At 41.0% G+C, this 13,938-nt stretch overlaps 1 protein-coding gene across 2 annotated transcripts in view; it reads right to left on the reverse strand.

The window, feature by feature from the left end:
- adcy2b (adenylate cyclase 2b (brain)) overlaps positions 1-13,938 on the reverse strand; it is a gene marked incomplete at both ends in the record, with an annotated part of 88,949 nt that overhangs the window by 29,302 nt on the left and 45,709 nt on the right. For both annotated transcript variants that reach the window (XM_079258893.1, XM_079258892.1), the window contains 6 exons: positions 780-864; positions 1,493-1,590; positions 1,889-1,958; positions 9,731-9,811; positions 9,895-9,935; positions 10,025-10,201. In XM_079258893.1, coding sequence (XP_079115019.1) covers positions 780-864; positions 1,493-1,590; positions 1,889-1,958; positions 9,731-9,811; positions 9,895-9,935; positions 10,025-10,201 — 552 coding nt within the window. The remainder of the gene's footprint in view (positions 1-779; positions 865-1,492; positions 1,591-1,888; positions 1,959-9,730; positions 9,812-9,894; positions 9,936-10,024; positions 10,202-13,938) is intronic.

Here is a 13,938-nt window from a genome sequence, read left to right on the forward strand (position 1 = left end):
GTTGTCAAAAGTTACTGTTCGTCCAGAATGTCGTTTGCGTCTACATCCGCTAGAGGGCACTGCGGAGTTCAGAGTTCACTTCCAAGTTCCAGCTTCAGTTCAGTAGCAAGACAAAATAGCAAACATGGTGACAGTGGAGAAAATAGTGAGATAATTAGAAGAAATAATGCACATTCTCAGAAAGAGACATAAAAACAGGCAGCACAGTACAGGATGGTGTCTTGTGCAATCATTAAAGATGTAGCTTCTCCTTTACTTTGTTCTGTTTTGCTCGTCGCACATAGCCAGAGGTTTAAAAAGTAGAAATAGAAAGTAGAAGTCCAACCAGTCGCTAAACCAGGTGAATGTAATCAGCTCAGCTCTACTGCGAGGTAGATGAGCCTGTTAGTGAAAACGCCTGTTCTAAATGCATCGGTAGATCCAATAACATGGCAGGACTTCTACTTTTATTTACTTCTACTTTATACACCTCTGCACATAACATACACTGTCTCCGTCAGTAGAAAACTGCTGCTTTCTACGCCTAAATATGCATCCACAAACACTAAAAAGAAACTGAAAAATGCACAGAAAACGCAGAAATCAGATGGAAGAAGGCTCCTCCGTTTGAGCTAAAAACATAAATGAAGCTTGAGATGTTCCTGTGTTTCAAGCCGTTCCATATTTTCAGCACTGCCTCGATGCAGAAACCAAAAACAGCTTCCTAGCTTTGTTAGTGTGTGTGTGTGCATGTGTGTGTATGCATTTGGGTATCCATTGAAAAATTCATGCAAACCCACCAGAATGTGACCGGCAAAACAAAGGAGCAGGATCAGCGCCAACAGCAGGAATGTCAGGCCAAAGGAGATTCCCAGTATGGCAGTTCTGAAATACACACACACACACACACACACACACACACACTTATTTTCCAAACACTCCCGGCATCTCTAACTCCTCTGTGGTACCATGAGGTTGTAAATTCCCTGTTGTATTCTACCTCAGACTTGTAAGGCAATTATACTCTCACATATCATCCGGCAACAGAAGCTTAAAAAAAGTTTGCTCATGTTTCAGGAAAACGTCGACAAGGCGGATTCAAGGCTGAAACAGATGATGTAACATGTTAATGTGCAGAGCAATGTAGCATCAAATAGAATGTGAGAGAGATGGGAATTAGAAAATCAATGGTGTCTCAGATGCTGAATTACACCTTTGGCTCCGAGTAGCAGTAAATTAGCATGACCGTGAAGTTTTTTCTCCTCGCCATTAAGGCGACGCCACACTTTGATTCCCCTGATCTATAATCACTAGCAGACATGGTGCCCTTTCATCTTGATCGACTTTTTTAACATTCTGCCTCTTGGTCGCCTGCCTCTTTCATTTTACCCGGATCCTGTTGATGAGACAGCTGGCGTCACATGGCTTTTTCACATCAGCCCCGCTGCCACAGCTGGAGGTTGTTTATGCTGCTAAGAGTGGAGTGCAAAACCTGTGAGAGGCGCAGACTTACTTGGGCAAGACGAGGACCTGCACTACAAATATACAGCAGAATATGAGGCAGGCGCAGGTGACATAGTACTTGAACGCCGGCAGTGTGGTGGATCTGTACTGTTGAGAGAAAATGGATACAAGTAGGATCAATGACAAGGTGATGAACCGGGAAGCTGAACACTTAACTTGCACAGTAGGAACATACTGGCATGTTATTTAATATAAAATCTAGTTTGAAATATAATCTATAAATATAGCGAAGAAAGTTTCGGTATGGATTAAAAAGTGAAATGGTTGTGTCCTACGGGCATGCACAGCCTTGGTAATGACTTCTTTAGCACCGATCCACACATTATCCCACTGATTTGTTTCCCAGGTGAACAATGCTGCGAGCTGATCGGTATGCATTTCCTACCTCCTTCTCCAGAGCTTTGTTGTGAAAGAACAATGAGATCCTCTGGATGTCTTCAGATTTCAGCCACTGTCTGGAGACACAAGAGAAACAGACAGTCGAGACGACCAGAAGTCAATTTCCGTGAAAATTATTACCGATTGTGATAGCGTAGGTGGTAATGCTTTGACCTTGAAAGTGTGTGTGTGTGTGTGTGTGTGTGTGTGTGTGTGTGTGTGTGTGTGTGTGTGTGTGTGTGTGCGTGTGTGTGTGTAAGCACAGAAAAATGTTTCCTTTCAGACAACTTCACCGGCTGGAAGCGTCGTAAAACTGGTTTTAAGAGGTTTTTTTTATTGGCTTTAAACTGAAAAGCACAACAAACCTGGAAGATGCAGTCAGCCCAGTATGTGCATGACATCATGATAGGATCCACACATGTACAGACTATCGGTGTGTTCAGACCAAACGCGTTTTGAGCGTCGAAAACTCTCAAAATGCTGAACGCTCTACGCTGGTCACTAAACTGCCACTTATGTGTCCAACGCCCCCAAAACGCTCCCAACGCTCCTGCTGCGTCTGCCGCTTGTCTGGAGCGAGCGGAAAATGCGGCAGAAAAGAGAAAAGGGAAAGGCGGCGTTTTTCTTCCGGTCAGTTTGAATGATGGCGGATTCAATAGAAAGATGGCATGGTTTTATTTAATAAATAAAGCTCGAGAACGATGTCGTAGGACATTGATAGTCAGTGTTAATGCAACAAGAGCTGCACTCAGCAGAGAGCCGCCGCCACCCCCAAACAAAGCGTTGCTAGGCAACGTATCCTGCTATGTTGCCAAATCAGTAGCATTCAGCTTTTTAGCAAGGAATGGTTATCCTAAATATTGCAAAGGAGTAATGGCATCTCAGCCCCGTGTCTGGGTTCACCACAGAAATCCTCCAGGAGCTGCGAGCTGATCGCTCTGATTGGTTGACGCCCCGCGTCGAGTGGCCGAAGTTCAGCTTTGTTCATCTCTGGCTTTTGACGTGAGCTTAAAAAACTTTTTTAATTTTCGGCGCATTCCACACGGAACGCAGACGCCCAAAACGCTCAAAACGCGACACGAGAAAGCTCGACACCCCCTTGCCGCACCTCTCCATAGACTTTACATGGAAACCTGCTGCTCTTGACGCTCAAAACGTGTTTAGTTTGAACACACCGTAAGTCATAGGTTGGAGCATTAAGGTTTCAGAGAGTGGAGTCCCATTGTGAAACAAGATGCAAGATTGTTAATAGTCCCATTCAAACAAAGGGTCCAGTGTGGACCCCCCCCCCCCCCCATGAACCGAGTCCCCAGTCAGACCGGGTCTAGCGGACTATTCTGATGTGAATGCAGCCTTAATCTTACTGATCGAGGCAAACAGGTTGGAGCGTCACACTGCTATCTATTGATTAGTCAAAGGAACCTTTCAGTGTGACTCAGCTATAAGAGCAAACTGGTAGCGGCGCCGTGTTTTGATAAATTGTGAGTTTTTTGTTAATTAAAACCTTAATCGAACAGGAAAAACACAAACCGCTGGATGCCTGCCACTCATACTCTTTGATTCAGGGTGACATACATCATACTTTAAGGAAGGCGGGCTGCTATGAGATCATATCATTGACACATCTGTCACTATGATGCTGATACACCTAACAGATCAGGGTTTACTGGAAAAAACTGCACCAAACTGTCCTGCCCCGACTGGACCCCCTGGTAGAAAAGAGGCTTAATGGTGGTCATTGATTTCACAAAGTCCATAACCATCCCCCTAAAGACCAGTAAATACCAGCAAGGACAGAGAAATGAACCCATTCCTCAGTTCTTTGGCGTTTTCTCAAGGTGACAAAAACAAGAACAAAGTTCTTTCCATGATCAGTCAATGACGTCCGACAGTTCAGCAACTGTGTCTTTGGCAAGAAAAGACTTTTTGTGTAGCATGTAGTGTACACAAATCATGCCTTGACATGCTTCAGAGGTGCAAATTAATTTAAACGAGCCACTTAGTGCAACACATTTGTCCCACATTAGTACTTTAATGTCATTTATGTCCAGCTATGAAATCAGCAGCAGGCGACGCGTCACCACTTATATTTTCACCAGTGATTTCTGAGGTGCAGGATGCTTGTCTTGTTGTTGTGGAGTATTTTTTGGTTGATTTACAAAACTTATCTGTTTTCATTCATAAAAATGTTCACACAACTGACATTAAAATATTTAATTCCCTCAACTGACTGTGGCGAATAGGAGCACCGGTGGTTTGGTGAATAACTGGTGAATATCTTGATCTGCAGACAGGAAGCTTACATAACTAGTCTGGGTTAATTTTATGTGTGAATTGATGCCCCCCCACCCTTTAGAGACCTCCTATGTGTTGCCCAATGTGTGCATTTCAGACTGAGTGATAACATCTTCTACCTGCATTTATCCAATCACTGTAATATGCTGAATGTTGATGTCAATATTTCTTTTTTTAAATTTTCTGATCAACTAAAGACCTCAGACGTCCCTGAAGTGCCCCTGTGGACCTCCTACTGAGGACCTCTGGTTTAGACTTTTATATTTTCTTCACACGTCTGCAAATCATCTAATATTCAGCCTTGTTAAACCTTTCATATCAGCGGAAAATTACAAATTACAACTTTCTCCTTCCTAGTTGTCTTCATCAACCACACCAGCCACCAGTTTCTGACCACTTACATGGTAGTGGACATTAGACAAGAAAAACAGTTCTACCCAGACAATGTGTGAAGAAGAAGAAGCTGCGAGAACTCCCAAACCAGTCCCCGGAGAAAGAACAAACATCTCTATTCTTGTAGAGGGGGAGGGACCAAGTCAGGTCCTCGAGATCTACTATCCTGCAATTTTTAGATGCAACCCTTCTGCAACACACCTGAATCAAGTGACTGGCTCCTTACCAGGCCTCTGCAGAGCTGAATGACTTGTGAATGAGGGAATTGGACCATTTGATTGTTGCATGTTGGATGTGGGTTGATCTAAAAAGTTGTAGGGATAGCAGATCTCAAGGACTGGACTTGGGCTCCCCTGTTGTATGTTGCATGTAAATGCTTTAAGTACAGCCTAAAACAGCTCTGACCAATCCTAGCTCATTTGCCCTCTGGGGGTGTCATCTGGTATCTGGCACCAGCATGTTGGCCTACTTTGGAACCTGTGGGTTGCAGTATAAGTGTCCGTGGAGACTTGGACCCAAAATGCAGAAGGGAAAGGCAGGAGGCAGAGGGAACGCTTAGACAAGTGAGGATCCATAGGGAAGATGAACCATCAAGTACCAACTGTAACCAAGAGGCATAAATACACAGACAACATAAGACACAGGTGTAATGAGCGAACTAAACCCAGGTTAACTAATGAACAGAAAACAAGGCAATATGAAGCACAAGGAAAACTACTAAATAAGACTGGAAACCAGAACCAAGACAACCCATAAAACCACCACAAAATAACAGTAAGGACTCTGCAGATGAAAGTTTAAATGATGATTAACCCTTAGAGCCTGATGGTTGTGGTCGTATCAGCATCGCTAGAATGTGTCTAATACGTTTGGATTTCCACAGCGTTTTAAAATCTACGATTACTTCATAAAATGTTGCCTTTATTTGTTGTGTGTGCTCTTTTCCACCCATACAGTGGACACAAATCATAATGCACTAGGCAATACAGGTCAAATACAAGTGGTTTAAAAGGTCCATTTGCTTTTACTAAATATAAAGAGGATGCATTTGTATTTCCATTTCCATGGCACGTTAAAATAAAATCCTGCAAACGCAATTTCCCTTTTTTTTTGTGGTTTTGGACGTCAAAACAAAGCCGTGAGTGACGTGCCACTTGTTGGTTTTGACACTGACAAATGGAATATGTGCATGTGAGGAGGTGCTCCTTATATAGCAACTGTTTTCATATGTTGGCGCTGCAGCACAGTGCTACAGCCTGGCTCAAAAGGCTGCAACCAAGAAGGGAGGCAGGCACAAAAGTGGGTGTTTACAAAGAAAAACTTTATTAAAGAAACCTAATCAAAATAGAAACTTAACCACAACACAACCAAAGCAACCTAAACCAAAGCAAACCAGTGCCACGCCTGCACAAACCCAAGGTGATCTCCCAGCCCACTGAGCTCAGGCTAGATGGAGCTTTTAACATGTGGCAGAGCACACCGGGCCCAGGTATGGCTCATGTCACTGATTAGGACAGCATCTGCAAATGCTCAGAGGCAAACAATTAAACAAGGTCAAACTAATGGTGGGGCCCTCACAACAGATCCATGCGCGTCTGGCTCTAAGAGTTTAAGGCCTGCTTTTGCTGCTTTTGGTGGGTTTCTATTGTGCCGCTCAAACTGTTTTGGGTCACTTTTTAAAACATGTTGCTGCTGAAGACTGCTACTCTGTAGGGCACGTACGTTGTGTTAGATTATCAAATAATAAAAAATGATTTGCATGAATACCTGCAGAAGGTTTCTGAACTGAACATTGCAATGAAGCAGTATGAAGTTATGTTATCCATTCTACCACGTAACAGCCTGCATGTAGAGAGGATAGATGTTTGTTGATGCCACAGTCATACTTTGTACAATCAAGACATATCCCCCAGTTAACAACTGCTCTCTGTATATGCAGCTCTATGCAAAGGAAAATTAATCTATGATTTGTCACAGTGTGCGCCAATAAACCAAATATTTATCCATGAATACATTGCGAACAAAGCTGCTTTTTATTTTTTATTACAAGCAATATTTGAAAATTAAAGATGCCCAGGACATTTAATAAAACCTAATAAAGCTTGTGATTTAAGTCTGAGTGCTTTTTTCCTGCTTCATGAATTCCAAACACAAAACAATGTCCTTATTTATTGCTGCTGGCTGGTAATTACAATGAACACATACTGCATTTGGAAATGACTCTCGCACTGTTACAGAATTTTGCCAAAGAAAAAGAAAAATAGATGTTTTTATAGCTTTCTGTCAACAAACTAAATGTTAGTCTTGAACTTCATGAGACACATTTTCCATTAAAAATTTCTATGTAACACATTTATATTCATAGGAAGGTATCAATTTTAAAATCTGGGACACTTTTTAAATCAATCCTGGTGTACATATATTTATTTTTGTGGGTTATTAAAACAAGTAAGAGTCACAGGACGCTTCTGTGTCTTATAAAAGTTCTGTTGTGTGAATCAACTAGAAAGTCTAATAAATAAGTCAATATGAACAATTACAACAGATCATCATCAAATCTGAAAAAAACATTTAAAAAAACAATCATTACTTTGTATATTGATTCTAATAACTCAATTTATTCAAACTGAATAAGTGTTGTTTATTAAATAAAGACTTTCTTTATAATACTCTCAAGGAAGAAGCTGACTTACATTCCGCCTTCCCGATTAAGACTTTTTATTACTGAAGACCTAGACTGAAGACTTACTTGTATTTTCATTAAATTGAAAACTCATTCATTCATTTTCTGAACCCATTTAAAGGTGGAGTATGTAAGATTTTCAATATTTTCAAAATAAATTAACTAATAAAATAACTACAATCATAATTAGATAGTTTTTTGAACATGTAGGTTCCAGTCTGTCCATATTTGATGCGTTATTAAATTACAAGTTTAATTAATGACAAATGACAAAAAGCACTTTTTTTTACTGGTAGGCAAACATTTAAGAAGGGTCTTTATGATTAATTAAACTTGTAATTTAATAACACATCAAATATGGACAGACTGGAAACCTACATGTTTAAAAAACTATCTAATTATGATTGTAGTTATTTTTTTAGTTAATTTATTTAGAAAATATTGGAAATCTTACATACTCCACCTTTAATCCAAGTAAGGATTTCAGGGGAGCTGGAGCCTATCCCAGCAGCCTTCGGGCGAGAAGCCAGTTGAAAACTATCCAACGTAAAACCAGAAAGTTATCAAAAGATCTTTTTCAATCAACGTAACCATGTAAAACCTTACATCAATTAAAATGGCTTTTAAGACAGTTTGTAATAAACAAGTCATTAACAAAACAAAATTTAGAAAATGACAATGAAAATTAAGTTGTTTTTTATCCTTCGGAGACCATTTAGGTTACACGTTGAGTATCATCGCAGAAGTAAAACTGGGATATAAAACCAAAAAAATCTAAAATAATAAGCAAGTATAACACCAAACTGTCATTTTTACGCACCATCTTTAAAAGCAGATGTTTGGGCGAAGAACACAGCATGCGTGGGAAACAGTTACCTGCTTCAGAGGAAGATTATTTTTCATGGCTGATTAGACTAAGCTATTTACGTAGACAAATATTTCATCTCTTCGACTGAAATCAGGTCGGATTCCGGCCGACATGTTTACATGAATGCTGGATAACGTGATCTGATCAGTTGTGTGTTTACCATTGACCGTATATAAAGAAATGGACGTAGCCTCCATGACGTCACCTATAGGTTTCTGAAGAGCTGAATTAAAGCTCGGTGAGCGGTTCCTACCATCGCCATCTTGGCAGGGGCATGCATGTCATCTTGCCCAGAAAATGCAAATATGGGCAAAGAGGTGGAGCTGAGAGGGCAGCCGTGAGCGTCATGGTGGATGATTGACATTGAGCAAACTCTGAGTTTTCTGTAGCTAAATGCTAACCGAGCTAACCACGAGATAATGGGACCTAATCAGCTAACGGAGGTAAGCGGGCTAAAGCTAAGTCACGTTGTTAACTGGCTCAAAACCGCAGTTGTTCTACGTGCTTCTGAATTGAAGCGGGAAATCGGGTACCTGTCAATCAAAAGGACACGCCCCTAAATATGCCGACTTCGAGATTAAATTACTTTAAAATGGGTTAGAAAAAAATTCACTCCCCCCACAGTTGTCATGAAAGTAAACCTGTTAAACCTATTAGACCTATTAAACCTAAAATAGATTTTTGAACCAGGCTGTAAACAGGTTTATTTCTGCCGTGAAGTTGGCCTTTTTAACATGGGAGTCTATGGGGATTTGCTCTGTTTTGGAGCCCCTAGCGGATGAAGGGGGAACTGCAGTTTTATGCACTTCCGCGTAGGCTTCACTTTTAACCTCCGGAGGTTGCCGCTTGGTGTTTACAGACAGACTTGATGTGATCCTAACACTTTTTGACATGTCTGATGTTTGACATTGGAAGAAGAATTCTACTTATTTTCCTCCTTTGGTTTCAAACATAAATGTGTCTGCTACTGTCCAGTTTTCTGCTTTGCTACCACCATTTTTCAAGTATTCCCATTAAAACTCTCTAAATTGTCTAAACCTCCGCGTAGTTCAGCCATGCACAGAAACAAGATGCACTGCAGAAACGACATGCACATTTTTTCTGCTGATCGCGATAAGGTTGAACCCACCCCTCTCGATCAGACGGAAAATTCCTTCCGATCCAGACCGATCAGACAAGCCAAGGTGTTTACATAACATATTTTTATTCTGAATGGATGTTTAATTGAGCTTGGTGTAAAAACAGCTTACATCCTCACTGGATCGTTTCCCACTGATTTGGTACAAATACTTTGTGTTAAGAAATTACCTGCTATGTGTATTTTATTAATGACAGATACATTTACGCGAGATTAAAAATGACTTTTAATGTGCATCTCAGCTCATAAACTAATTAGCTGTGCGCTAAATGCCTTACACCACAGTAATGGCTGACATGAAACAACACAGACTGAGTGCCGGAGAGCGCACAGCGACATCAACACTGTTTAATTAGAAAAAGATCCTTCATCGGGACTCTAATCCGATTCCCACACATGGGATCGGGACATCCTTACTTGTGACAATGAAGAGTGATGCAGAACTGGGATGAGCAACAGACATGATGCTTACTTCTGGGAGTTGATGCCATCGATGGTCCGAATCATTCGTTCATTGAGTTCTTCCTCAAACCTCCTCCTCTGAGACTTGGATCTTTGAGTGAAGGAAAAGGAGAACAAATTCAAACATATGAAGTGTTTTGAATCCAATCAGTAGCTTGTGTCCCTCTGGCTCACCTCTCTCGTCCCTGGAAGTGGTACTGCCCCATCGGAACATCCTGAAACAGCCAGCAGACCATAAATTATTTCAACTAGAACTGATACTTGAGTGAGTCTGTTTTGCTGGACTGAGACGATCGTCACTCACTGTGGTGTTGATCTTGCCGTTGTCTGCCCTCATGCTTTCTCGATGGTGGAGATTTGCGAAGGGTTTGGCGGCTCCCCATGACTCCAGGTACCGGGTCATCCTGACGGACGCTCTCATCTTCCCACCATCCAGAGACGGTCGAGAGCGCACACCTAATAGAGGGCTGTGCCTCTCGGTCTGAAAAAATAAGCAGGAATAAAAAAAATCTCAGCAGTTTAACATTTATTACTGATTTTATTGGCAGATGAGCGGAAACAAATCTGATCCAGACTTGTTCTGTCTGGATCAAACTTGTTGTTGCTGGATTGAACTGGTTTTGTTGTTGCTTATACAAATAGTCTCTGTTTATGTTTTTCTACAAATTTTAATTTAATATTTTACATTTTTTAACGCTCATAAAACAGAATGTGTCTGTTTTTGTTAGAACTGCTACTTCTTTCAGTCTGTGTTGCAAAAACACAACATAAACACACTTAAAAGCACCCAGTTCTGCAACAACAAAAAAGAAAAGTTGAGACTCCTTTTGGCTTCGTTGACCTGCCTGTCACTGTTTTGAGCAACTTAAAAGCAATTTTTAGAAGACTAACGCAGCTCTCCTTTCATTTTGGCATGGGTTCGTTCTTTGGTGAAGTGAACTCCACTTCCACACTGACAGAAAACACTGGAAATCTGGGAAGATGACAAGAAGTGCACCTCTGGTGATTTATTTTAATTGCTCACAGAGACAGACATTGTGACTGACCAAACATGGCACACATGCCTTTAAGAGCTGAAACAGACACAGTCCATGCTGGCTGTGGTTATTTCCAGCTCTGACAGTGACAGTCAATGACAGTGACAGTGACAGTAGAGATGACACCTTCTGTGATCCGTGCTCCATTTTTGGCCTTGGTTCATTTGGGACTTTTTACAAATGTCAGAAGGCACCTGCAGCCCTTTTTTCTCTTCAATATGCGATAGAAAAGAGCTTTATATGGTGCAATTAGTAAAAAAGAGACATTTCTATAAGGATATTATTGAGTTAAATTGAGTCAAGTTTGGGTTAAAGTCTGCTACACACTGCACGAGAAGGGAGGACTTTTTTCTTGTTGTTGAAGACTCGAAAAAAAAAAGACATCTGAGAAGTATCGTGTGATTGGTGGGACATGTGAGGTGGATGTGGTTAACATCGAAATCATAAAGTTGTGCTTCCGCACTTCTTCCTGATGAAGGTAAAATGAATTGTTTTGATATAACAGCTGATTGAGGTGGTGAAAAAGTATGAAAATGTTTACAACACAAGGCATTAAAACACACAGACACAGCCGCACGCACAACCCGCCCTGGACCATGTTTCTCCTTCAATGTGAAATAACCAGGTTTGTTACACAAAAGCAGACATCGCAGTGATCCTTCCCTGCTGCAAAAGAATACTCTCGTTAAGTATGAATGCACCAGACAAATGTTCTTGTGGCCTTCAGAGCAAGAACAACATTCTTGAATGTAACATGCTTAAAGCTGGGGTAGGTAATGTTGGGGAGCTAGAAAGATGTGTGTTACCCTGTCTTGGCTCCTCCCCCTGTCTTGGCTCCTCCCCCTCTGGTTTTGCTCCTTGCGTGATCCAAGGGTTTTTTTTATTCGCAGCTTTTTCCACCAACGATTTTCTCTTTCTCAGCTGAGAAGCCAAATGTACAGAGCCGGGTCGGGGGAAATCCTTCCTGCATTTATTGCCTTTCGAGTTTCTTCTTCACTGCTTTGTATTTTCATTCAAACATGCTACATATATGCAGGGTGTGGCTATCAGGTATGCGCTGAGGGAGGGGGAGGAGGGGAGCCAGGAGAAGAAGCTTACGAAATATAAGAAATGAACAACTCCATTTCGGTCCAATTGTTTTGATTGGTCAGAGTTTTTACAGATTTACAGTAAACTGAGGGGTCTAACTATATTTCTTATTGTTCATGATTACAAAATGTATAGACTACTGCAGGACAAGGAACCACTTCACCCAGAGTTAAAGAAAATTGTCTCTGAGCAATATTACCTACTATAGCTTTAAGTCAGAGACTGCTGAATCAATCAATTATTGCAGAACTTTAATGAGTAAGAATAATTTAGGTCTAGGACATCCCTAAATGTGAAGAATACTCTGAAGCACAAAACAACAGGTTTAATACTGAAAACAGTACCTGCAGTAAATACTGCTCTTTTTTTAAAGAATACAACTAATTCTGTCAGGAGACTGCTGAAGATGAATAAAGGATGCTGAAAAAGGGAAGCTTTTCCTGTTCATTATTTAAGGAGATTGCATTCTGTAAAAGTTACGGAGAGATTAGGAAGGTGCAGAACTGCTAAGCATGGTTTCTCATTTGCCAAGTTCAATAATCTGAGTGCAGTCTGGATGCCGGAAGCATTGTTCTATATAGAGATCTTCTCAGCAGACAGTTCGGAGAGAAGGCAGAGCTCTCAAATGTCCTTAATCAGCCATTAATGTCCCGATTTGTGGGGAGGAGCTGCAGAGTGTCACAACCCTCACACAGTGCCTTGAGCAAAGGCATCATCTTTTCTGAATAGAGAGAGTGACTGAACACCTGCTGAACTTTGATAACACTGCTACGCTATATCATTTTCCTGTAGGTGACATTGTCAATATTGATTAGCAGCCTCCATGCTAGGCTGAATCAAAGATGATTTGTGAGTGTGTGTGTGTGTGTGTGTGTGTGTGTGTGAACAGCAAGGCCAAGAGCTTGGAAAGCTTTCATTTTATTCATGATGGTAATTCTCAGTAAAAATATTTTAATGCTCAACTGTTTTTTGTTGCTAATGAGAAAATATTAGCATAGTAACATTCATTCATTCATTCATTCATTTTCTGAACCGCTTAATCCAATTCAGGGTCGCAGGGAAGCTGGGGCCTATCCCAGCTGGCTTTGGGCGACAGGCAGGGTACACCCTGGACAGCTCGCCAGTCCATCGCAGGGCCACACAGAGACACACAACCACTCACGCTCACACTCATTCTTATGGGCAATTTAAAATAACCAATTGACCTAATGTGCATGTCTTTGGATGGTGGGAGGAAGCCGGAGTACCCGGAGAGAACCCACGCATAGTAACATGCTACGAGTTTTAATCACGTTAGCATAATGGTGTTAGGATTTAGCTGCAAGCATCTCAAAGTTCATGTAAAGTGTCACCACCTTTACCACAATTTTAGAAAGAAAGAGAAAAAAATAGATAGGACTAGCTTTTATCAGTTTATTGCATAAATTGTATATAAAAAATGGACAGCCTCCGTGATGTCATCCCATAAGTTTCCTGAAGAGCTGAATTAAAGTTCATTGGGCGGTTCCTATCATCGCCAACTTGGCAGCATTACGTCTCTCACAAAAAATACAAAAATGGGCAAAGATGTAGAGCTAACAGAGAAAGGTGGGCTAAAGCTAAATCACAATTTAGCCTTAGCTAACGGATATGTTATAAAAAAGTCCTTTATTAAGTTCACCCCACAGTTGTCATGACGATAAACCTGACATATTAAACCTAAAAAATTACTTGTAGTGCTGTGAATTTGATCTTGGGAGAATTAGGATTTACTCTGTTTTGGAGCCCCTAGTGGATGAGGGATAGAGATGACAGCAAGAGCCACCACACCAGTCAAGGTCCAGTAACTTACTTGTTCTTTTAGTTATACAAACATTTTTAAATATACACTCTCATTTTTTAGATCTCATATTTTTATTAACTGGGTGGACTGGGGGTTAACTGACTGGCTGCACACATTTACTTAACTTATATTGTCACCATTATATTGTTAATTTGGTTTGCTTTCAATTAATTTATTTTCCTTTTGAGTTACCAGTTCCTGTGTTGGAGTTCCCCAGCCTGCCAAAGAAAAGAGTCCCAGCTGCACGAGAGTTTCTTAAATCAGGCTGAG

The sequence above is a fragment of the Telmatherina bonti genome, assembly GCF_933228915.1.
Source record: "Telmatherina bonti genome assembly, chromosome: 19".
NCBI classification, from domain to species: Eukaryota; Metazoa; Chordata; class Actinopteri; order Atheriniformes; family Telmatherinidae; genus Telmatherina; species Telmatherina bonti.